At 36.6% G+C, this 27,348-nt stretch overlaps 1 protein-coding gene across 3 annotated transcripts in view; it reads right to left on the reverse strand.

The window, feature by feature from the left end:
• Nucleotides 1-27,348, reverse strand: part of RALGAPA2 (Ral GTPase activating protein catalytic subunit alpha 2) — a 307,449-nt gene that overhangs the window by 148,635 nt on the left and 131,466 nt on the right. For all 3 annotated transcript variants that reach the window (XM_012757359.2, XM_012757358.3, XM_076011174.1), the window contains one exon: nucleotides 3,272-3,400. In XM_012757359.2, the coding sequence (XP_012612813.2) occupies nucleotides 3,272-3,400 (129 nt within the window). The remainder of the gene's footprint in view (nucleotides 1-3,271; nucleotides 3,401-27,348) is intronic.

Raw genomic sequence — 27,348 nt, forward strand, 5'->3', positions numbered from 1 at the left:
GTAATTCAAAAAGTTATGATTCCTTTATGTAACTTTTATATTCACATTCTCATTTTCTCATATTCTAAAAATCTTTCTTTTTTAAAAAAACTCATATTTTCTTTTTAAAAAAACATTTTGGAAGGCTACTTTTTTCCAGCTTTACTGAAATATAATTGACAAATAAAAATTGTATATATTTAAGGTGTACAACACTTTGACATACATATACATTGTGGAATGATGACCACAATCAAGCTAATTAACATATCCATCACCCCATATAGTTCCTTTTTCATGTATGTGTGGTGGGAACATTAAAATCTACTCCCTTAGCAAATTTCAAGTTTACAATACAGTATCATAACTATAGTCGCCATGCTATACATGCGTACATTATGTCTCCAAATTTTCTTCATCCTGCATAACTGAAACTTTGTACCCTTTAACCAGTATTGCCCCATTACACCTCCACCCCTGTACCACCATTCTACTCTCTACTTCTAGGAGTTGGACTTTTTTAGATTCCACCTATACGTGACATGATGCAGTATTTGTCGTTCTGAGCTTGACTTACTTCCGTTAGCATAATGGCTTCCAGGTCCTCCATGCTGTCGCAAAAGACAGAATTTCCTTCTTTTTAAGGCTGAATGATATTTCACTGGAAGCACATACTACATTTTGTCTATTCATCATAATTGACACTTAAGTTGTTTCCATATCTCAGCTATTGTGAACAGTGCTACACTGAACATGGGAGTGCAGACATCTCTTAGACATACTGATTTCCTTTCCATTGGATACGTACCCAAAAATGGGACTGCTGGATCTTATGGTAGTTCTATTTTTTTAAACTCTTTGAGAAACCTCCATACTGATTTTCCTAATGGCCATACCAATTTACACTACCACCAACAGTGTACTAGGATTCTGTTTCCTCCACATCCTCACCAATACTTGTTATCTTTTGTCTTTTTGATCACAGTCATTCTAACAGCTAGCTGTGAGGTGTTTGTCTCATTGTGATTTTAATTTGCATTTCCCTGGTGACTAATGATCTTGAGCATTTTTCATATACTGCAATTACCTCTTATTCTAAGGGGATACTTCCAAGACACTACCCCCACCCCTATAGATGCCTGAAACTGCATAGTACCAAACGGTATTTATGCTATATTTTTTCCTAGACATACATACCTATGATAGTTAATTTATAAAGTAGACACGGGAAGAGATTAATAACAATAACTAATAATAAAATAGAACAATTATGATAATATACCGGCATCACTGCTCTTGTGCTTTGGGGGCCACTGTTAAGTAAAATAAAGGTGACTTGAACACAAGCCAACCTGATAACAGATATGGCTACTAAGTATAATAAATGACTAATGGGTGGGTAGCAGACACAGCGTGGATATGTTGGACAAAGAAATGATTCATGTCCTGGGAAGGAGAGGGTAGAACAGATCAAGATTTCATCATGCGACTCAGAATGGCATGCAATTTAAAACTCTGAATGGTTTATCTCTGGAATTTCCACTTAATATTTTTGGACCACTGCTGACCACAGGTAACTGAAACCTAGGCATGCAAAACTGAGGATAAGGTAAGCTACTGTACCTGTTGGGCAATGTATATCTGGAAGGCTATTTCCATAGCTCATCTAGCCAAAAGATAATTTTCACAGAGAATGACCTCTATGAGTGATATCATTTCTAGAAGGGACTCCAGCATTTTTATAGGAAATACTCCTATGTAATGAAAACTTAAAAAAATATGATTTTCCTTCCTATATCTTATAATTTTTTTCAATGTTGATTTGAATGGTTAAAAATACATTTAAAGATTCTTTGAGACTGATTATCCTAAAATCTTTTTTGAGATAATGAAGTATGTAAAGTTGTCATATTCTTTACCTAAAAAAATTGAACGAATTGAACATTTTTCTTCTCTTTTACCTTTCTTTTCTTCCCTTTTGCTGCTGTCTCTTTTCCCTTCTCTTTGCTTTCTAATTTATTCTTGTAAGAAAAAGTTAGTGTGTAAAAATATCAGCTGGAAATAACAGCTATACAAAGTAATTAAAAACCTAGGACTTGAAGTTTAAATTTACCCTGCACAGAAGAAGAAGAAGAGTGAAAAGGTAACCATATATCAAACAAAATTTATGTTGTTGGATAGTCGTATTGACTTCAATATCAATCCCTAGCAAACAGTAAAGCGAATTTTATTTACATTATTTGAAGGGGCAAAAATGACTCTGAATAGATAACATCTATACAGAGCACCAATGGGAAAGATCTTTTAAATTTAAATATATATGGGGCCAGGCATGGTGGCTCACGCCTGTAATCCTAGCATTCTGGGAGGCCAAGGCGGGCGTATTGCTCGAGGTCAGGAGTTCGAAACCAGCCTGAGCAAGACCCTGTCTCTACTATAAATAAAAAGAAATTAATTGGCCAAGTAATATATATAGAAAAAAATTAGCTGGGCATGGTGGTGCATGCCTGTAGTCCCAGCTACTCGGGAAGCTGAGGCAGCAGGATTGCTTGAGCCCAGGAGTTTGAGGTTGCTGTGAGCTAGGCTGATGCCTAGCATGGCACTCACTCTAGCCTGGGCAACAAAGCGAGACTCTGTCTCAATAAATAAATAAATAAATATGAGTTCTCTCCAAAGGCATTAAGATATTACCTTAATAGTAGAGGTAAATGTATAGAGTGAAAATAGATTCTTTTTGTAGTCCTTAATGCTCATTCAGTTCACTTGCTTCTAATTTTTTAGTACAAGAATTCTGCCAGAGTTTTCTGGCACATTATTAAGAAAATATATATTCATTTTGGTTACAATTTTAGTGTTCTAACATTTTAAGAAAATATTTTCTATGAGACTTATAATAACCAAGACTTAATTTAAAAACAGAAACCAAATCTTCCTGTTAATGTACACTTAAAATTCTCTCTTTACTTCCAACATTTACGTCTGTACCACCATTTACTGGAAAATGCTAATGAGATTATAAGAGACAAGTCCTGCTTCTGACTGTGTAAATGTGCTGAAATATTAGTGAGGATATGATTTCTCACACTTTGGCCTTTTGATGAAACGCCTTTCCAATACCAGTGTGTCATCTCATCCTACAATTTCACACATCAGCTGCCAGGGTATCTACCCTGAGAGCCCAGTTTCACATTGCACTAATGAGTCAACACCTGTTAAGAGTGGAGAAATCTGAACCTTGTTAGCGATTGTGAAGCCTCCTGGGAGCCTGGAAGCTGAGCATTGTCATACTCACCGTCAACATGTCTGTACTGAGGACCCTGGCAGCGGCCGTGATGAAGTCCCCCACCAGCATGGAGAAGCCAGGCAAACCCAGGGAGAAGAAGCGGGGTGGACAGTGCCTGATAATGGTATTTAAGATATCCTAAAAGGAAAGATAAGAAATCACAATTGTAATTTTTAAGAACAAAATTCCAAAGTAGTCAGTTTGTATGTACATATCGGACTACTGTATAATAATCCAAGGGAATACAGACCACAGAAAATTTTCAGTGAAGGTATTGGGAACTGAGCTACTACAAGGGTTATTGTACCCATTTTACAGGTAAGAGAATGGAAACACTAAACTGTTAAGATGACTTATCCAAAATCTGTATCATGGCTTTGGGAGTGTACATTTCTCCTGTCTTCCACCTAAATGGACTCCTTGAACAAGCTCCAGGAATGATGAGGTAGATACATAAATAAAACCTTCAAACACCTATCACTAAAACAAAGAATGCATTGTTTTGAGCTTTCCATTTTCAAAAGCTAAAACACACTAATATAAGTTTAAAAGCTTAAAGTAGGCAAAGAGATGGAAATTCTCACTCTTTGGGTAATTTTATGTGCTAAGAAATGTGCCTATACCAAGTGCTAATGTAATGTTGTAATCAATGATATGCTAAGTTCAGGGCGTTAGCGTGGCTCTAAGTACAAGAGTGATCTCAAGGAACAAATACAAAGTGTAGCAGTAGCCTTTTGCACTATATTCACTGTGAAGAGCATTATCTTTCCCAGACACCTTGCGTCCCTGTATCTGTAACAGCCTTTCATTGGTGGCTGGATGGCCCCTCACCCCTCAGCTCTGTTCTGAGGCAGTTACCCCATTCTTGCCTGTGGCAGATCAAGGGGTCCACCACTAAACAGCATTCATGACATCCATGGCCAGGCCATAACTCTGAAGCTATCTGTGCAAGTGTGTGTGTGTATACAAGGGAGATTAGTAAAAAAAACCCACAAATATTTATGTAGATTTTGGTCATGCACATTAATCAAACATACTGAAGTACAGACATGTGTAGCTTAACAACAAAGATACGTTCTGAGAAATGCATTGTTAGGTGATCTTTGTCATCTTGAGAATGTCACAGTGTACTTACACAAACCTAGATGGTATAGTCTACTACACACCTAGGTTAGGTTATATGGCTATATACACTACAAACCTGTACAGAGGGTTATTACACTGAATACTGTAGGCAATTGTAACACAATGGTAAGTATTTTGTGTGTTTAAACACAAATACTTCCTAGACATAGGAAAGGTATGGTAAAAATACGGTGTTATAATCATATGAAACCATCATTGTATATGTGGTCCCTCATTGACTGATACATCATTAGGCAGTGCAAAACTATACTATAGTTAAGCAGCTTATAGTTGTACAACTTATAGTTAGTCTCAGTATATGAGTAAGAAGCAAAATAATAAAAAAAAATTCTAGTTTCTTTTTTTAGATTTCAGTGTCGCTATTTGAAAAATCCTTTAAAATAATCTAGATTTAATTCAATTAAATTAGAGCAAAGTAGTAATTTAACATGCTAAATTCTAACATGTTAACTTAAGTTCTTCATAATAAAAATAACCTCATTTAACAACTTATCTTCTTAAAAGTAAATCTGTATCTGTTCACAAAACATTTTTTCCTAAGACATTTTTTCTCTTTCATAGTAGACTCATTTAGTTTCTACTAATCTCATTATTTATATCCTTAAAATGACTGTATAATGCTTAATCTACTAACTCACACGTGGTAAATAGTAAAGCAAGTACTAATTTAAAGTTTTAGCATTTCAACAGACTTTTCCTGATACCAAAAATAAACATATAGATACATAGATAGATAAATAAAAGGAAGGAAGAAAGGAAAGAAAAACCTGAACCGTGCTTCTTTTAGGTTAATGTTTAAACCTGCTTTAATCACGTCCTTTGATACACTTTAGGGTCCATATCAGCCAAAGCAAACATTCTAAGGGGCCCAGCAGATGGATGCTGCAGTTCAGAAAGTGTGTGGTAAACTTGTGCTCCGAGAGTGGAACAAAAGATCCACCTTTTTCATAATTAAGCCTCTGATTAATGCCCTCACCACACACCTGTAATTACTCACAGAGGTACGTATTGTGCTGGGCCTTGTCTCGGAATATCAGGCATCAAGCTATCCGGCAGCAGATGGAAGCACATTTCTGTTGACATATGTTGCAATGAAAGGATTCGTGCGAACCTGGCTAGCAAGGTAGCAGAATGCCATGCATTTGGAGATTAATAATGCAAACAACCATGATGTTAACTTTGTTATGTTTGTGTTAATTCCATCTGTTGAGATGAGGAACTAAACCTTGAAGCCTGGTGGGTTTTAAAAATCTTTAGCACACACTTAAATCAGTCATTTTCACCACTGGAATTTGGAGTCTTACTTTAAAAAAGCTTTTCTGGGATAAGTTTACGGGAATTACAAACTGAATCCTTTAACAAGCTGAAGCCAGAATTTGTGAATGAATCCATTTTGCTTTGTAAGATTCATATGTATAAAGGCAACGATCTGTAAAATGGGGCATTCAGAAAAAAATTACTAAGTTGCTCTTGATGCTAAAGACAGCAAATATGCGTGTAGCTGAGATAAAGTCACATGGCTCCTCCACCCTCTGGACCTCAGCCAGTCACTTCAACGGAACCTGCTTCTGTGGGCAAGATTGGAAAGAGAGGGCAAAATAACAGATGGCTAGCCTACCCTACCCTGCCACCCACGTTAGACAGCGCCCTGAGGAGACACAGGGCTTGTGCCGCAGTCGCCAAAGACAGCACTGGGGTTGGGTTAATGTGGGGGTTAAAGAGGGAACTATATGACCAGTGAGCCAAATTATGGCCATATGCTTGCTTATTTTGCTTCTCCACACTGAAAGGGAACAACCCAAAGATTATATCTTTGTGATAACATTTTAAAATTAGGAATTAACATGAGGTACTCAAACGAGAGCAGCTGCATATTCCCAATAGAGAAACACCCACGAAGTGCTCCACTCATTTCTAACTCACAAAGTCCTTCTTTCACCTTCCCCTCAATACGTTAATATCACATCTATAGCCAGAATCTTTGAAAAACTAAAATAAAAGTCTTGAGACTGAAACTTTCTTCATGGCCTCCAGGGCTTTATACATACATAGGCCAGGACAGCGCTTTCCAGACATCACTCACTCGTGTACAGCCCTCATGCCTTTTGCCATGTCCATGTCCAAAGTGAACATTATTTGCTTAGTAGGTTTTTCAAAGTGACTCACTTTTTTTTAACTTAAAATTATTTTGTAAAACTAGTATCCTTTGCATAAATAGAAAATAACCCTGGGCTGGGTGCGTTGGCTCACGCCTGTAATCCTAGCTCTCTGGGAGGCCAAGGAGGGTGGATTGCTCAAGGTCAGGAGTTTGAAACCAGCCTGAGCAAGAGCAAGACCCTGTCTCTACTATAAATAGAAAGAAATTAATTGGCCAACTAATATATACAGGAAAAAATGAGCCAGGCATGGTGGCGCATGCCTGTAGTCCCAGCTACTCAGGAGGCTGAGGCAGCAGGATTGCTTGAGCCCAGGAGTTTGAGGTTGCTGTGAGCCAGGCTGACGCCACGGCACTCACTCTAGCCTAGGCAACAAAGCGAGACTCTGTCTCAAAAAAAAAAAAGAAAAAAGAAAAGAACTCTGAATTGAATACAATGACAGTAAATCAGTACTACTGGATTTAACTAAAAATATTTCTGTCTTAATCAAGATGATGGGTCTGAGATCACCTGTCCTTGTTAAAAGGGGCAGTTTGCAATGCCTGGGTGGTGTGAGAGAAGTTCTTCTCCCAACTCCAGCTGGCCTACCTGGGAGTGTCACAAGGACAGGCAGAGACCAGGAAAGGGGCCATCCTTCCCACCAAGTAAGTAATTCAATGCTATTCAGTGGGGCCTCTGATGAAACCACTAATGAAAAACACCCCTGCTCTCAAACTCTGGTGTGTGGAGAAGAACACTAGAACAGGGGCCATGAGGCTCAAAGCTTTGAATCATGGGTTCAGAGCCTTGTGCATGTGACTGTGTGCAATCATGTCATACCCTAGAGCTTCACATTTTTCTTCTCTAAAGATGAGATGATACCTCCCTTAAAGAGTTATATCTAATGGGATAGATGTGAACATATATGCCTTTATAAACTAAAAAGGGCCATACAGAAGTAAGTAGAATAGTGAGTAAAAAAATTGTTTTGCAAAAAGGGAAGGATTCCAAATTTAGCATTTTATTTTGTAGAATTTGCTTTATAGATTTAGTTTTATAAATCAGTGAACTATTATTTTGCTGACCTACAGAAAAAATATTTTAAAACTTTTCAAAGGCACCACAAACAAGCTTCTTGGATCACATATTATCCCAGAAATCTAAAAGCTCTAGAAATTAGTGCTTTCAAATAACATTCTTAAGAAAGCATTATAGCAATTAGCCATAGTGTATCTAATTTATCAGGCAAATAATAGATGAAAAACAGGAAAATGATCATTTTAGATTTTCTAGGTTTCATTCTTCTAAGGAGTTCTAGAATTTACCACAAATTAGTCTTATAGCAAGAATTAGTTTCTTTCCTACATTCTAAACAATAAACTAAACAATAACCTCAATAATAAATGGAATCTAAAATAGAATTAAGTTTATTCTTAAAAATTGGACGGTATGAAGCATAGACAAAACTCTTTTACATGTTTTTGTCCAAAGAAAATAAAATTCATTCTGTAAAATGTTATAATATTGGAAACAGGCCACCAAACTCATATTTTTCTCTTTTTTTTGGTTAAAAGTCCACATGCATGCTATATATTGAGTGTGAAAAGCTAGACTGTAAGATGATAATTGTGAATTTGCAGCTTATCAAAAGATTCAGGTTTATGAGAAAGTAACTGGTGAGAACATCTGTCTCTTATCATTGATCTTGCAAAAAATCAGGTAATTCAAACAGAGGCGTGTTGTTTCCTCTCCTCCAAAGCACAGTTCTATAAACACAAACCGTATTCAGCCTGGTAAATGAATCGCTTTAATTGAATGCTATGTACACAGTAACTGGAAAAACCATAAGTGATAACAAAAACATATGGTGATGGCAACAGAAATTGGTTTATTCATTTTGCATAGTGTTGTTTCTTTAGTTCCCTTATAATTGACCTTTAGAGCGATAAATGTGTAAAATAATTTTGTTTATTATAGCTCCAAACCTTCCAACAATTATACAAAATGAAAACTTAAAAGGAAGGATTCATTCTGGAAGCATTTCCATTGTTTACATAACTGCACAGCTATAATTTAGTGCTCGTGTTGTTATGGAAAATAAAAAAAAAAGGGCGATTACAGGCCATTTCAATTCAAAATATTACACAGTGGTATCAAAATGGAGGAAAATGTTCACTTCAAAGCTGTTTAAAATGGATTAACCCTATAAACAAGAACATTTCAATATAGTATTCCATGAAATACAAATGTTCAAAAAGTAGCCATCCTTCAAACGATATTAGAAATGTTGCAACTGTACTTTCATACCAATTACGTATATATTATTCACTTAATATTTGCTCACGGCCCAGCAGATGATGGTTGTAACACAATAGCCAGCCATCTGTCTCCCTGCCTTTCCTTAGCGGACTTGCGCCTGCTTCACAAGAGCAAACAGAGCCAGTTAGTTATTCCACCTAAAGTCACTCAGGCCCTCCATGAGGCCAAACAGAATCATCAAGAAATAAAATCTGTGCGCGCGAAATCACTCAACTCCTCATTTAACTTTTTACTTTAAGAAAACTAAAATGCTACACAGTTAGATGACTTCATCACTCTTTTTCAGAGAAGATGCCTGTCTTTCATCTAGGAAATTTTATAGGAAGCCCTTTTATATTTGGTAAAAAGGGGAATGTTGGAATCTGGTTATCTCAGTCATCTCATTAATAAAAAGATATGATTTGTTACACACTTAGATAATGAATTCTAAAAAAATTTGAATGCAGAGAAATGCATTTAACATTAAACCTGGATATAATTTAAACTTTAACAATGAAAAAGGCAGCCATGACCCTGCAATACCCTAAAGACAAATTTGTAAATATTATTTATCCCATATAGACTAGCAGTTAGGAAAATATATGTATATTATCTATTGCCTGATTGCTAACCTTGAGAAATGTTGAATAACAAGAAATTTTTAGTTTCCAGAAGACTAGCTCTGAAGAGGCCTCAAAGTTCCAAGGCCTGGTCTCCTCATTTCTGCTAGTATGTCTTTGCGCCTTCAGCTCTGGGCACAAGAATGTCCATTACAAGCTACTACCTGGCCTCTGGTGATAAAAAAATAAATAAATAAAGCCTTTATCAATATGGCCCTTAAAAGAAAGCATAGCATAGTCTGGCACCAGTATTGCACTTCCAAAAAAATCCACTGGAAGTAAAAAAAAAAAAAATAGCAGGCAGGACAAAGTTGAAAATTACTTTCAAGATCTGGGCCACAGGCTGGGCCTGGTGGCTCACGCCTGTAATCCTAGCACTCTGGGAGGCCGAGGCGGGCAGATTGCTCAAGGTCAGGAGTTTGAAACCAGCTTGAGCAAGAGTGAGACCCCGTCTCTACTAAAAATAGAAAGAAATTAATTGGCCAACTAATATATACAGGAAAAAATTAGCCGGGCTTGGTGGTGCATGCCTGTAGTCCCAGCTACTTGGGAGGCTGAGACAGGATTGCTTGAGCCCAGGAGTTTGAGGTTGCTGTGAGCTAGGCTGACGCCACGGCACTCACTCTAGCCCGGGCAACAAAGTGAGATTCTGTCTCAAAAAAAGAAAAAAAAAAAAAAAAAAAAAAAGATCTGGGCCACATAACATGTAGTATGCACTTTAAATTATTTGTTAAAATGGCTAATTTGGTGTAATCTGGGGGAAAAAGCAGAGATTTTTTACAAGTGCTGGATAAAATGTGACTTCTTTGGGTGTAACTATGTTACCAAGGCCAGGAGAAATATGACAGCACAGAGTAATTGGGTTCTGCGCCTAGAGAATCAAAAGTGCCTAAAGCGTCTCACCACAAACACTGCTATGGAGAAGACACTGAGTTTCCTTGACAGCAGCGTGCAAAGAGAAAGGGGGTGAGAAACACGAAACAACCTTCTACTGGCCACGGGAGCTGCTCTAACCATTCGCACAGTATCGGGATTTCAGGAGTGACAGAACAAGCAGGCAGGTGGCAGAGAAAGTTGCTGTAATGCTCAAACCCAAAAGGAGAGCCTTGAATACTTTTTAGGATTGCTTATCTGTGAAGAAAAACTCATCTGGCCTTTAAACAGATGAAGAGTGTCTGACTGTTCTGCTTCAGGAAATGTGGGACATAGATTTATCTACTTATTTTAGAAACATTGTATATGAATTTTATTTTACACTGGAATTGATAAGTCATCGGGCTGTCTCAAATACATATTTCTGGCTTTTGTAACAGCTTTGAGATATATTCATATATAACAAAATTTATCCTTTCAAATGTACAATTTAGTAGTTTTTAGTATATTCACAGAATTGTACAACCATCACGACTATCTAACTTGAGAACATTTTCATTACCCCACCATGAAACCCTATACTCATTAGCAGCCACTTCTCATTTCCCCTACACCCAATACCTGGAAACCACTAGTCTACCTTCTGTCTCCATGGATTTGCCTACTCTGGACACTTCAGAATATGGAATCTGACAATATGTGGTGTTTTATATCTGGTGTCTTTAACTTAACATAATGTTTTCAAGGTTCACCCATGTTGTAGCAATGTAGTAATACTTCATTCCTTTTTATGACTGAATATACTCTATTGTATTGATATGCCACACCCAAGTTGTTTTCACCTTGTGATCATCATGAATAGAGTTGCTATGGAATTTTGTATACAAGTTTTCATTTGAATTATCTGTTGTCAATTCTTCGGGTATATACCCAATAGTGGAATTGCTGGTTCTATATTCATTCTCTGTTTAAATTTGGGGGAACTGCTAAACTGTTTTCCAAAGTAGCTATGCCATTTTATATTTTCACCAGCAATGTACAAGTGTTCCAATTTCTCTAACTCCTCATCAACAATTGTTATGTTTTGTCTTTAAAAATTATTATTATAGTTATCCTAGTAGGTGTGAAGCAGTATCTTATGGTTTTGATTTGCATTTATCTGGTGCATAATGATGTTGAGTAATTTTTCATATTCTTTTTGGCCACTTTTATATCTTCTTTGGAGAAACTGAAGTCTATTTATGTCCTTCTACCATTTTTTATTTGGGCTGTTTGTCTTTTTGTTGTTGAGTTGTAAGACTTCTTTATATATTATGGGCACTAGACCCTTACCAGATATATAATTTACAAATATTTTGTGAGTTATCTTTTCACCTGCTTGATAGTTGTCTTTTGAAGCACAAAAAATTTTAATTCTGATGAAGGACAATTTATCCATTTTTTTTCTTTTGCTGTTTGTGTTTTTGGTGTCATATCTAAGAATCAATTGTCAAATCCAAGGTCATGAAGATTTACGTCTTTCTTTTAAGAGTTTTATAATTTTAGCTCTTATATTTAGGTCTTTGATCCATTTTGAGTTAATTTTTGTACAATATATGATGCTAGGTAGGGATCTAACTTCTTCCTTTTCCATGTGGGTATCCAACTGTCCCAGCACTCCTTGTTGAAAAGACTATTCTTTCCCTACTGAATTATCTTTGTATCCTTGTCAAAATTCAGTTGACTACAGGTATATGGGTTTATTTCTGGACTCTCAATTCTATTCCATTGATCTATATGTCTAACTTTTTACCAGTACCACACTGTTTTCATTACTCTTACAATAGTAAGTTTTGAAATAGGGAACTGGTAGCTCTCTAACTTTGTTCTTATTTTTCAAGATTGTTTTGGCTACTCAGGATTCCCTGCTATTCCATGTGAATTTTAGAATCAGCTTTTCTATTTCTTCACAAGGTTATTGGAATTTAAATAGGAATGTGTTGAATCTGTATATCAATTTGGGGAGTACTGTAATCTTAACAACATTAAGTCTTCTGATTCAGGAATATGAAATATTTTTTCCATTTACTTAGGTAGTTTTTAATTTCCAACAATAAAATTTTTAGTTTTCTGTATATACATCTTGTGCCTCCTTGGTTAAATTTATTTAAAAGTATTTTATTCTTTTTGATGCTATTGTAATTGTCCATTGCTGTTGTGTAGAAATAAACATTGATTTTTTGCATATTGATCCTATATCCTGCAAATTTACAGAATTCATTGATTAGTTTTATTAGGGTTTTTTTTTTTTATTAAGTGTGTGTGTATTTCTTAGGGATTTCCAAATACAAGTTCATATCATTAGTAAATACACATAACTTTCCTTTTACTTTCCAGTCTGGATGCCTTTTATTTCATTTTCTTACCTAACTACCCTGGTTGGAATCTCCAGTACACTGTTGAATAGAAGTGGTATTGTTTTGTTCATGATTTTAGGGAGAACATCAGAGTTTAAAATGAAAATTCCTACTATTTCTTTGGTGGGAAGAAAGCCAGAGCCTATGATGTGGCATGCAAATCCAGAGCAAGCTTTTATAAAAATATTTTTAGAGTAGCAAATTAGTGCTTTCTGCAAGAATGCTCAGGGTGCTGTGAGATCAGAGCCTCCAAGAAGGAACTTACTCTCTACCACACCAATTTGGTCATTCCCTCTGCCCCAAGTCCCCAGCTAAATGAATAAACATAAAGCTCCCTTTCTCTGATCAATACAACACCCTGCTTGCAGCCCATAGATCAAGAGGGCTGCCGCCTTTCACACTGCTTCCCATGATGGGCATGTTATAGCTCACGGAGGACACTGATGGGGAGATGGCAAGCCCATTATGAAACTCTGGCACATTTATATTTCCATGAGATGAGGAAAATTGTGGGAGGGTCGTGGAGAGAAATGACTTACCAGCTGCACCAACAGTGCCTCAAAGATGCTGTGGCCTGACTGTGTAATGACTGTCTTAGTCGTGACCCTGATAAGCCTCAAATCTACAACATTACAGTTTGTACAACAGGCTGGCTTAATGAGGTTGATGCAGATGCTCAGGAGCAGTTATTAAATCCTGACAATGAGACTTTAGCAAATGAGGGATTCAACAAGTTGTTGCCCGTAAGTGACAACAGCGGGTGCGACTTGGCTGCATCAGACTCATGTATGTGCTCTCTGTGCACTGACATAGCCCTTAGAACGAAGACCAGATCTGATGGCCAAACATGAGGGACAAGTCTATACAGACAGGCATTTATACATCACCAAGGAAGTTATAGGGGCTGGGGAGCAGGGAGGGGTGGAGTAGGAGGATACCAAAATCTACCTTTTCCGAGGTAACCAGCTGCTTATTTCAGAAAAGGCTAAACTGAGTCAAGTCTCTCTGCTTGTCTTCTCCACCCTATCCTCTACAGCTTTACAATGTTCTCTAGCAGAAGCAGAAACAGAGTCACTGCCATCACAGATAACAAGATGGGTAAAAATGCACTTCCAAAGTATAATCCTGTAAGTAATATCATTAAGGTGGGAATTGCCGCTATGAGTAAAATACACACACACATAACAAATATAGGTACTACAGAGAAAGGGAGCTATACTGTTCCCAAGTTTATTATTCATCCTGTCTTAGGAATGCATCAGCTAGAAATATATACTTCTCAGGATATTAAATTAAATTCTTGGATGAAACCACAGACTTAGCAGTCAGGTGCTGCTTGATGCCACGGCTGCAAGGGTGCAGTGAGGATTTAATCAACACTGCCAATGACACCAAACAAAATGATCATCGCATTCTAATGCTGGCATCCAGATTGGGACCCAATTGCGCACTTGTGTTACTCTAGAAGGAAGCAGAGAGATTCCACAGGGAAAATATATCTTTACTGAATCTAGGTACCAAGAGTATTTAATTTGTTCCTTTGGAACCACAAAAACTTAAGAAAAGAAAAAAATCTAAGAGATTGTCATTCAATCTTCTCATTTTATAGACATGGAGAAGGACATCAATCATGGCCAGAATTGTAGTTAGCAGCAAGGTTTAGGCAAAAGCCTAGCATGCTCCTCTTCCTTATAGGAAGAGAAAATGTTAATTTAGGGTCAATGAAGCACCATTTGACATTTGAGAACATCAGCCCTCATATTTAGAGCACAGCACTACTTGAGGATGTGACTTAGCTCTCAAATATGAATGCTGCTTTGATCTCATTTATTTTGCCTAATAATCATTTAAAATGCAAATAATACTTTTTAAAGCTATACTTTCAAATGAAGTCAATAAGTGACTACTGCGGCCTAAAAATGTACTTCTAAAATATACACATAACTCCTACTGTCAAAAAAATATTATCAGATGAGGGAACTGTCTCATAAAATGCTATCTTCAAAATAAAAACAGGTTTCTCACCAAAGCATTCTTCTTAGGAAACTGCTGGGGGAAAATCCATTGGAGGAAGGGGCAGTAAGGGAGAATGCATTAGAAAGATCTTATGGAAAACAAACCAGGAAGTTTACCAGGATTCCAGCAACAAATCAAGATTCCTATTTGTCCCTCAAAATGGACACTAGAGAACACATACCAGTCATAGCTTCAACCCTGCTAAAAAAAAACTTAAAGCTTCCTAATGCCACCGAAGACTAGTGTTCCATGCATTTAAACATCTTTCTTTCTCATATGTTGAAATCAGAACACCTGGCTCTCAGGTTTAGGGGAAAGTGAGCCTACTTTATGGTACTGGGTTTTGCCGGACTGTTTCCCAGCCTACGACCAAGAATAAAGAGGAAAAATGATTTCTGTTAGAGCTTTCTATGTCTTCTGGTGTGTTCTCACATCAGAAAAGAAAAATTTTAGACTATGATTATTCATTCTAGGATAACGTAAAATGCATGCTTTGTATTTTGTTTCCTTATAAGTAAAATTATTCTACCTGCACAGAGCAGTAAAACTGAAGTTCTCAACATTTTTGTGTTCTGTTAAAAAAAAAATATGGTCACACAATTACAGGAGTGTAAGGATCATCCCATCAATGTGGGTGGCAGCCTGTATGAGTTACACAGAGCAGTCATAATGGGTAACATTTTCAGTTTCTGATGGGACAAGAGAATTGCAACTCCCTTACCCTCCTCCCACCTTTTTCAAAAATTTAATTTGTGTTTGGACAAAGAGCACTAAAGAATGGCTAAAATTTGAGAGAAAAATCCCAAAGAAAGCCAGCCTTATCAACCTACTTCAGAGGAAACTCCAAGCCAGATCCACTAACAAACGAGCACTAGCCACAAACCTGAGAGTTCACCTCCCCAGCCTATCCTGTGATGGGCAGCCCATCATATATAATTCCCACCACAGCAAGAAGGGAAAAGGTAACCATCTAAAATAATCAATTGATCTCTAAAGGTTTGACAAATGGTTCATAACTTTAAATTCTAAGAATACCTGTTTAACATTTAGGTCTTTAATTTACATATAATTAAATTCATTTGGAGGGCTTAAAAATTACTGTTTTTTTTTTTAAACAAAGGTGCTTGAAAGCAGATTTGGAAGGGAATAAAGTAGTAGGAAGAAGAGGGCTTTGAAGATAAGATTCGAGTAAAAGATATCACTAATTTGCTATCTGACCTTGGACAGATACTTTATTTCCTGAACAGCAATTTTGTCATCTGTAAGATGGGAATGAAAATGCAACATGCCCCATTGAGCTCTTATAAAGGGCAAAGGAGATCATATCCGAAAGCATTTTGTAAATTCTAAATTTATATTATTATTTTTATTAAATAACAGCAGCATTTATAATCATGATCTTATTAAAATATTAATTTTCCAGGATCATTTATTTGAAAAATAAGACTTTGAAGCAGATTTGATTTAAAAGACACGATTTAAAAAAGTCTGAAATGGAAGCCAAATCATTCTGATAATTTCATGCAAAAACATTTAACACATTAACTGCCATGTGAGTTGTATTTAACTCACTTTAGTTTTGGGCTCGGGGCCTTGTGACGTAGATGTAACTCACACTTCACCTTGGGAGCTACAAGAACTATTCTTCAAGTTGGATATAACTCACGCATAGAAAACAATAAAAAATAACAAATTTTTCTTTAAATTAAAAAGGATCATTTGGTTTCAAAGTTTTTATTCTTTTTTCATAATAAAACACTATGGCCCCTAGGAAAAAAAATTTTTTTCCAGTGTGACAATGTGTTAATAAGTTTACAAATTTCTCAAGTGCTGAGTTGAAGGTACCATGTTAGTTACTGTTAGGCTCTGAGGCACAATAAGGCATGGCTCCTCTTTCCAACAATGACCTGTTAGGGGTAGGGGAGAGCTATCTACAGATAAGACTGAGGCCAGGCCAACATCACAAGACTCCTGTATGGATAGGGCCAGCTGGCAGGCCATGGAAACCAAGAGAGGGAAGCAAAGAGGTGACACAAGGCACTAGGTCTTAACAAAAGGAGCTGCACATGTTCAAATAAGACTCCAATACAGGAAAGAACGGTAGTTATTTTATTTTAATGTCTTATTACTAAAGGTTTATTTAATGTCTTATTCCTAAAAGGTTCTCTTTTGCTAAAATTTCTCTGGCCCACAAATACCTACCAAAGAATATTTTTCCATGGTAGAACAAAAGAAAAACTGTTTATTGTTTCTTTAGAAAATAATGTTCTCTCTCAAATGTGTTCCAGTAAATAGCGTTAATTGCTGAACAATCTGCAATTACCACACTACCACTTATTGTTATATATTAAAAAGAAATTGACAAGAAAAGATTATTCCTCACAAGGAGAGCACTTTCTCACAGAAAGAAAACTTGCAATTTAAAATGCTCTTCTTCGTGTTATTTCTTCATATCCAAACCTATCCTTTACGGATTTATAAACCAGAGTCATGCTTTAAAATCTCTTATATTCAAAAATCATTCCTCTCCAAATGACAGTTAAAGTATCTCCCTCCCCAAGTGTAACTTTAGTACTTGAAATACCTCCAGAAGACATCCCTCTTTCTCTCAGTGCCTCTTTCCCTAAAGAAAAACATGACTTCTCTTAAAATTGTTTTAGAATTCTAAATGAGAAAAGAAGATCTAGTAGGTCAGTCAACAGGCTATATTCCAAACAACAGGAGAATCCTTTCTGCAGTGAATATACTAGTGCCTACTGAAGGGCTAACTGTAGTCACTTTCCCAAGGTCCCAGAGAATCATTAGAAACCCATTTCATAGAACAAGTAGCTCAAGCCAGAAAAGGCTATGAGGTCACTCACTCAAGGGTGAGGTGATATGAGGGCAAGGTGAGGCACCGCCCAAGCTCTAAAGTGGATGTTTCCTTTTCCTGGGGCTCCCAGAGAGGCAGCCAAACATCTTTGGACTGAACACTTTAGAGCCTCAGAGACTTATAAACACAAAATCAATCACCTGCCATATTGGAACAGGAAACTGGGTTAGAAAGTGTCTCCTGATGGTGAGCTGGAATCCATTTATTAGTCCTGGCTCTGGAGGTAAAACAGCCTAATCTCTCTCTTCCCACATCACTGCTTCAGACATTTGAAAAAAGCAATTATCTGTGTCCACGTGCCAACTCTTCTCCATGAAAGCTGTTCTCTCAGCTATGCTGCTTCCTCTCTACTACCAGGGCAGTGCTCATGGTGGGAGTGGAACCTGAGCTCCCCCCTTGCCTCTATGCATGCATACACTGCCTTGGGCTTTGCGGCTGCAGGCCACACCACTGTTTAGATTGGGCTTCCAGACAAAATCCATCTCAGACAATTTTCATGTTAACTTGGAATTAATCAAATCGCTCCATGTTTTACTTCTTAAATTGATTTTTAAAAAATAAATGCAGAATTTAATAAGTTGAACCCTATGAAACTGTATCCCCTTTTTTGAAAATAGTCCAATATTAGCAATTTTCATATAATCCAACCTAAAACATTTACCTCTCTTACTTTAATCTTCCTGGTTAAATTTCTGTATGCTTTAATTTCCTTGGTTAAATTAAGAGAACTAGTCTTTCATAGTTTTTCTGATCACTGAGTTTTGTCATTTAATGTACAATGTCTAGGTCTTCTCTTACTTGGTCTAGTGTCGTCGGCACATCTTCTGGGACAAAGTTTCTCAATCGCAACACAATGACATTTTGGATCACAAATTCTTTGTTGTGTTTCTGTGCACTGTAGGATGTTTAATAACAACCCTGGCTCCTATCCACCAGATGCCAGTTGTACCCCACTCTCCTTAGCTGTGACAACCCAAAGTGTCCCCTAGCAGGTAAAATTCTCCTGCCTCCCTAAGAATCGCTGTTCCAAGGTAATGAAAGTTGATTAGCTCACAACAGGACAAAGTTAATGCCTGCCTTGAAAGTGATAGTTGGAGTCAAAATTTCAACCAAAGCAGTTGAGCTCAGGGCCTTGGTCACTCAGGCCCTATGATCCCACATAGATTTGGAAAAGCCAGAATCAAAATGAGGACTTTTTTTCTGTGATTTTTCTATCAATCAAAACATTAACTGAGCATCTACTCTGTCTGGGAAGAGGTAAGATGCATTCCAGTGACTTTATTAAGGAAGATTATTCTGGTGACATGGGCCTTGCAAGAGGTCACAGGAGAGTGGCCTTCCAGAGAGAGACCTCAGGACAAAAGGACATGCTCTCTGCTGAAAATTACAGGCCAGCTTATATACAATATCACATGGTAACAGTTTAGTAAGGACAAAATCTTTCATTTTTCCACATATATTGAGTTGCTATTATATTGCATTCTTATACTTTAATTTATTTCATGTAGCATGTCTTATTAAACACATGGGAGACTTGTGGCTAAATACACATAATTCATATTCTTTACTGATAGCATTTACTTTGAAAGAAAGTCTTTACACCTTTAAATCCAACAAGGGAAATCAAACAAAACTCTAGTTTCTGGCCTTTCAGGTAGATTTTTTTTTTCCTGTCTGAATCAGTCTCCCATGCTATCATCTTACACTTCTTAAAGCTGTGAAACAAGTTCACCGCATATGTGTTAAACCTCACAACTGAAACTTCTGCCATCTGTTACCTTCTACATATTTCTACTTTCTTTATTGAGGTATAAGTGGGATCGGTCTGCAGATTAGTGAAAATAATTATTGGTTTTACAGCTGGAAAAGAAAAAAACCCTCCCACTTATTGTTTTGGTGCAACCATCTACCTGAAATCTCAATGGCCACTGACAGCTGAATACAGCTATAAGCAATTTTTCTCTGACAAAACTTAACTAATATATGACTTGTATATTGCCATGAAACTTTATGGGAAACACTCAGAAACAAATGGATGGTACCTGCTAGTTTGTTATTAATTATATAATAGCTTCTATATTTTATCATTCTGAATTTGTATAATAAGCACATAATAAGAATTATTATAGACTTAACGATACATGTCAGAAGGTTGACATATACCACCTGTCCCAGTAAATATCATTCTTCCATCAAACCTAAGTCAAACTTAAAAGTTTTGTTTATTGCTGCAGTAAACCCTTCTAGGCAATAAAATTTCATTCATTTGAATAAAGTAAATTCAAATCAATAAAACTATTTTTAGAAAAATAAAAGGACTTGTTTGTAAGTGTCAAATTGCCCTCAAAAACAAACAGTAACAAGGAATGTTTTGGCTAACAAAAATATCAAATAACAGAGACATTTAGAAGTTCTATTTAAATTTAAAATTTTCACAGCAACTGTTAGAATTCCAGCAGGGGCCAGGCGTGGTGGCTCATGCCTGTAATCCTAGCACTCTGGGAGCCCAAGGAGGGAGGATCGCTCAAGGTCAGGAGTTCGAAACCAGCCTGAGCAAGAGCAAGACCTCTTCTCTACTAAAAATAGAAAGAAATTATTAGGCCAACTAAAAATATATAGAAAAAATTAGCCAGGCATGGTGGCACATGCCTGTAGTCCCAGCTACTCTGGAGGCTGAGGCAGGAGGATCCCTTGAGCCCAGGAGTTTGAAGTTGCTGTGAGCTAGGCTGACACCATGGCACTCTAGACCGTGCAATAGAGTGAGACTCTGTCTCAAAAAAAAAAAAAAAAAAAAAAAAAAAAAAAAAAACGAGTTCCAGCAGGGTTAGAGAATATGTTCTTTTATGTAGAGAGAAAATGTCCCTGGAAATCTTTCCCGCACATTTCTAATTCCTAACAGGTAAGAATTCTTTGGGGACACCCCTTGGTGTATCCTCTGTCACACCTGCTTTTTAGCCTACCCTATGCTATGATGTCCAAGGTGAGGAAGGGGTCACCATGACATGAGTTGATCTTTATAGTCACTTCTTACTATGCCCACTCCCCTTCCTTTACTCAATTCATCTTCTCACCTTTCTGAATTGATGTTTGATTTGAGAGATAATGGGACTAGTGCCAAGAGACTCTACCTTCTAGACACTTACTATTCAGCACTATATCCTACCAGTCCAAAATATTTCTCTCTCACACAGGCACACATGCACAAAATACATAAAACATATATACATATTATATATAAATACATATACACAATATATATGTATAATAAATTCACACACATATATATACAAACCCCATCTGTGTCTCAGTTCTTGTTAGCCCTCATTACTTTGCTCCTGAGCTATTAGAACAATTCCCTTTCTGCACTTGTTGTCATCATTCTCTTATGATTATAATCCATGCCTCATAACCACTGTGGGTTTAAGCTTCTTAAAATGCTTTTTTGGTCATGTTAAATGTCATGCTCAAAAACCTTCAAGAGCTCCCCATTGTCCATGGGATAAAAACTACTCTGAATCAAGGCTCTCTATAATGCTGCCTGGATTCTTGTCCACATATTATTTACATACATACATCTGGCACTAAATCGAAACCACTCTAGTTATTGTTCCCTGAACGTGGCCTGAGAAGTTCTGTATGTTTGATATGTGAAATTCCATCCTGCTTCTTTTCCTACTATCTAAATCCTATCCATCCTTGAAAGTCCTATTAAATCCTACCTCCTCTGTGAGCTGCTTTCAAACCAAATTAACTAGAACAATACTTAACACAGTCCAATTCTCATAACGTGTATGTCACTTATTTGATCCTTTGCACAAATTGATACTACAGATATTTGTTTCTGTGTCTTATACCCTTAGAACCTGACTAGATCTTTACCATGGTAGGGAAAAGTATTCAACATGAAAAGATTACTAAACCTTGTGCCATATATTCAGGAAAGAATGATGTAACCCTAATAATAAAATGCCTAAAAATAAATCAAAGGATCCAAGAATGCTCAATGGGAAAGGGCCGGAGAGGTTCCCTAATCCAATTCATTCACACCTGACCACCTGTGGCTAAGCGGTGGCCGCATGGCCAGTGAGTGACAAAGCTAAGTCGACCTTCCAGGTCTTTTAGTTTCCAATATGAGCCTTACTGTCCATAAAAGTCACACATTGAATATAAACTGAAGTTATCTCATATCCTGAATTTGTGGAAGATACATTTTCCCATTCTTAAAAATCTTAGGAATAAGGCCCAGAATTAGTCCTATTTTTACTCACAGTACAAGCCTATAGTTTTTTAAAAAATTGTTTTTTAATGAAGCTTTTACAAAGTTAGCCTTCTAAAGTTCTACATTTCCTCTACTGATACATCTCAAGGCTATTATTTATCTTCTGAACATCAGTTAGATCTTTAAGTTCATAAATATTTACTTTATCCTGATAGCACTGAACTAAAATCCTATGAATTCAAACCCTGGCAAAATCACTTGCTATACAGAATGGATATGAGACAAACAAGGTCTAATTTGTCACCTTAATTTTCTACCTTTTCTGGAACTGAATACTCATTTATGTTTAGTTTTAAATATATTTAGAAATTTATATTCATCTACCATATATTTTTCTAGTTATAAGTCTAAATTTTCAGCAAAGGACAATTCTCTATCTGAGAAAAGGTGATGCAATTATTACATATCACTGCATGATGCAGGCTGTCTGGGGTTATTAAAAGAATCACGTATGGCCAATTTACAAGGATCACCCCTGCACCTTGCTTTCAAAGCTCACTGCTGAGTCTTATGCTCACTGAGGAGCCCCGTGGGATCTTTTTACAAACGACTGTTTATTATATTATTCCATCATATACCTCATGAGAGGAGGCTGTAACATCCATTAAGAAAATCATGAACTCCTTTGACTTCTGTGATAGACTATTGCTCTATGTATGGTGTTTAAAATTATTTTCTTTAACACCGATGTGCCAAAAGGTGCATTAAAATATGAAGTTAAATGGAAGTCAAATGTTTCCACCAGTTAAATATTACTGCCTAGAAAATAAGTGGCTAAAATCAAGAAAAAAATAAGTAAACTAAATTAATGCTACAAGTGCATTTAGCACCTGAAATACGAACCAGTGCTGACCACGTATTGCCAGTGCCCAGCATGGCATCTTGCAGTCATTGGCTGAGCCAGGGTCTTACTTGCAAACAACAGAATCCACTTTTCTGAGATTAAGAGGAAAGGGATTTATATCAGGGCTTTAGATGGCTTAGAAAATTTCTGGAAGTGCCAGGGAACCAATCACAAATCTCCACAGCCAGGAAAAAGGTGGCAAGCAGATATACTCAGTCACACCACAGCAGAAAGCAGTGTCTGCCCTTGTGGCCAGTGGTGCTGGTGCTGAACCGAACCTCCACGACAGGAGGACCTCACTCCCTCTGTGCTGCTACCCACCAACCCATGTCTGCTCTCAAGTGCCGCATAGGCACCTCTGCTGGACAGAACCTTTCGAACACAGGGAACACTGGGTGGGGCTAGAAGTGGGTGGAAAGTGAGCCAATGGCCATGGACACATAAGAAACATTTCTGGATCACAAGCAAACAAGGGTGAAATAAACATATCATGACTTTTGTCTGACCCACAACACAGGGAGTGGTTATTTCTCCACATGTTCTGAAAGCCCACGATGCCCGGGAATGTTTTTTTAGTCAAATCATTATGTTCAAAAGTAAAAAAATGTATGGGTAAAGAAAAAAGACCAACACCTCATCAGAAAAATAAAACACATGATGATACTCAAGGAGTTGCTATTCTTCTTCTTACCCTCCTCGATATTAAACAAGGGCTCACACTGAGAGCTGTCACGTCCGTGCTCCAGATCCAGTGCCTTCTATGTTTTACCTCTTTGAAGTCTGCAAACAGCCCTCTGAGGTAGGCACTATAATTATCCTCATTCTACAGATCAGGGAACCAAGACAGAATGAGCCCAAGTGACTTGGCTAATAAGTGATAAAGCCAAGACTAGAACTCAGGTTGATCTGAGGCCCGCGCTCTTAACTGCTACATTTTATCACACTGTATTATATCATATCACAACTTTAGGCTATTAGGATTTAAATTTGTAGCTAGACAGTTACCTCAGGGCAGAACAATACACACTTCTCCACCTAAGAGAAGCCTCATGCATTTTCGGTGTGTTACAAAATACATTATAGGCGAAAATGACAAATATACATTTCCCCCACTTCGTATATGCAAATTTGCATTAATGTAAGCTTTGCATTTAAAAGAGAATTTACCTTTGATGTGTAACAGACAAATTACATTAAGACATTAAATCTGTAAGTCATTGTTAAAAAATAGTTTATTTATTTTGAGCAAAGAAAACTTTCCAGTCTTTGATATATGTTCTTACAAACATGAAAATAAAATTCCTTTCCTCAACTGTCCTTTTCCATTTCACACATATTGATCTTTCCATCTGTTTTAAATAATCATGAAATTAATAGGAACTGTTTTTAATAAATCCAAATCATAGCTCCTTTCATGTCAAAATTTTGGGGGAAAGACAGAGGTGAAAAAGCAGCTAAGCATTAGGAGAAACTAAGACCAACAAGGAACAGCTTTAGAAAAGAAACTCAAAGATGATGAAGAACTGGGAAGGCAACCACGGAAAGGCATTTGCAGGTTGAGGTGGGGGTACTCGAATAAGGGAGATTCTGAAGTGGGGTGCAGCCAAGGGCAGAGCCCAGGTAAAATAAAACAGAAGGGAGAAATAAAACCAAGGGCTGTTTGACCAACACGCTAGGTGAGAATCAATGTAAAAGACACCTGGTGGAGTAAGTCAAGCCTGGATGTGAATTCTAAACAGCCTTTTTAACATTTGGCATTGGGCGGAAGTTCTTGGTATTTGTTCAACCTTCGTTATTTATAAAATGGGCCATGCTCTTTCTCTAACTGAATTGCAGAGGATAATGAATGGGACAACACCATGCAGTCCCCAGCACAGACTCTGGCACTGTGGGTGCTGGGGAAATGAATACCCTCCAACCGTGCCCACCAGGCACTAAGTAGCTGAGCAGAGGGAAGCCAACCGGAAGACCCCTTCCCAGCTAGGCTGGACAGTGCTGTAAGTCATCCCAAATTTTCTTCATAATTTTTAGTTATTTTAAAATTGTTTATAATCCTAATTATTTTCTAAACCAATAAAAGAGGATCAATTTATTAAAAAATCCATCATCATCAATGAAAAAAGAAAGCCATTTCAAAGCATGTTTTCAATCAAAATAATAAACCACAAATCCATACTATATATAATATATACTGTGGGAAACACTATTTGATAAGGTCATTGTGTTAGTTGTTAAATTATTAAGTTATTAGGATAGCTAAAACCGATTAAAATAATACTGAAAACAGTGGTTTTGGGATGCACTATGTTTTTAATTCTGGCTGTTTGGTATACGTATTATTTTCTAGATAGAAATGATTATATTTGTTTATATAATGAATTTGCTATCACATTAGATAAAACCACAATTGTACCTGATTGTTAGAGAACACAGGGCAATCTGTGAGATATCTATTTTATAAATACTCAGTTTTTTAAATTAAAAAAGGAATCTTTGATTACTATAAATACCATTATGCTTTAAAACATTTTCTTTTTAGCATCTTTGAGCTTATTTAAATTCAGTACTTTGTTGATCATTCCTGACATAATTTTGATACTCTCAGATTTAGGAAAACACTTTGTAAAACAACCATGCCACACACTCCATAATGTTCAAATGGTCTCCCATCTCGTAGCAGGTTTAAAGCTCAGTAGTGGCCAATGAACCAGGAGGCTGAGTTGTGCAGACAAGTGTGCCACCCAGAGGCAAAAGGAGGAAATCCACCTTGGATTTTATTTGTAAGATGCAACTGATAAACGTTCAATTTTTAAAAATTATTTGCTATTACTTATCTTATTAAAAAAACATGGTAAGTTCTTTATAAGGTTTTCTATACATAAATGAATACTTTTAGTTCCAGGTTACACAAAAGTGTGGCTGTTTGAGATCTCAAAAAATGGTAGCAAGCCCTGAGAGAGTACTAGTAACAGGTACACAGCTTGCCAATTAAAAAAATTGAATTTAACTGTATTCTCTACTATAAATGCTTTCTTTTCTTTTTATAATTAATATAACATGTATTTCCAGAAGTACATATAAGTTCTGTAGCAACCACCATGGCTTATTCAGACATGTGGACCAGAAGTTAAACTAATTACCAGAGACATTTCTTACTTAAATGAGAAAAATATCTTTCATTAGAAGGTCTTCTGTGTAATTTTCTTCTGGCAAAGGAATAAAGTTTACTTAGAGTAATTTTATTTGCAGACAGTCAGGGCTTCTAAAATATATACCAATAATTGTTAAGGTTAAAGAAAACAGTCGACTCTATTAAACACACATAAAAAGTCAAGTTTCTAATGGCCTAACTAAAACAGATTTATGATATCCCCATTTTGTTTTAGAAGTCTGGATGCTGGGATTACTGCTAGTACTGGACCATCTATTATGACTTACATATTTTAGAATAAACTACAAAAGATCGCTGAGCCTTCACTTAAATGAAAACATGACATACATTAAAATGTGAAAATGATTTTAAGCATAAAATTTGAAAAAAATCCTTTTTCTATACTGTAAAATCATTTTTTGAAAATGATTTGTAAAATCATACTCCTTCTTGGGTTCTCAATGCTGTTATTACTTTCTTATTTCATCTTATTTTATTGTTTCATTTCCATACCAACATACCTCAAAATTGAAAATTGATTCTAAACTTACACCTATTCGTGCGACTTTCTAGAAAATTCATTCTAAGGAATGCTAAGTGTTTACTGCTAACTTCAAATTTGTTTCTATTAAATGGGAAGATTCTATAGTTGATCACTATTTCTAAGTAAACTTTTTTTCCTGTGAAACACTGCTTTAACATCAAACATTGTTAGGTAAACCTTTCTCTCTTGGTTCTTTCACTGAGGGAGCTCATTATGATCTGTGAGAATTAATTCTCTTTCCTATTTACACTCCTTAATCTTCCATACACCCTGAATTGCATCATTCTGTAAAAGATGCTGCCACTTGCAATGATGGCTATAAAATATTTGAGCAGAGAATACAAACAAATCTACCTCATATCCCTATATCTATATAGGGATGCTTAGTAAATAAATGAGACTATGGGTCTAAGTCCAGTCTTGCTACACAGATGTCCTGTACACACTGCTAAAATCAGAGAAAATATGACAAAGACAGCTCACTGGGATAGTATGCTTATTACTTCAGATAGAAGCTCAATGAGTAAGGCTCAAAGTAAGTATCAGGGAATATACTGGAAAATCTTTAAATAGACCTCAGGGGTTGAAAAAGTCCAAGTACATTCTGAAGCAATAAAAAATATTAACCAGGAGAATGACCTCTTATATGTACCCTAGGGGTATCAAAAGGTCTGTGTCTGCATCATATGTACAAAGAATAAAAGAAATACAGAAAGAACTGCTACTTGGTTGTTAATAAATGATCTAAGTTCATTGATTAGTATTTACAACAACCAAACAAGTAAGATGTGCAACATTTGGGGGATGGGCACGCTTAAAGCTCTTACTTGAGGGGGGAGGGGGGCATGGGCAATATATGTAACCTTAACACTTGTACCCCCATAATACGCTAAAATAAAAAATAAATAAATA

This window comes from Microcebus murinus, chromosome 16 (genome assembly GCF_040939455.1).
Source record: "Microcebus murinus isolate Inina chromosome 16, M.murinus_Inina_mat1.0, whole genome shotgun sequence".
NCBI lineage: Eukaryota > Metazoa > Chordata > Mammalia > Primates > Cheirogaleidae > Microcebus > Microcebus murinus.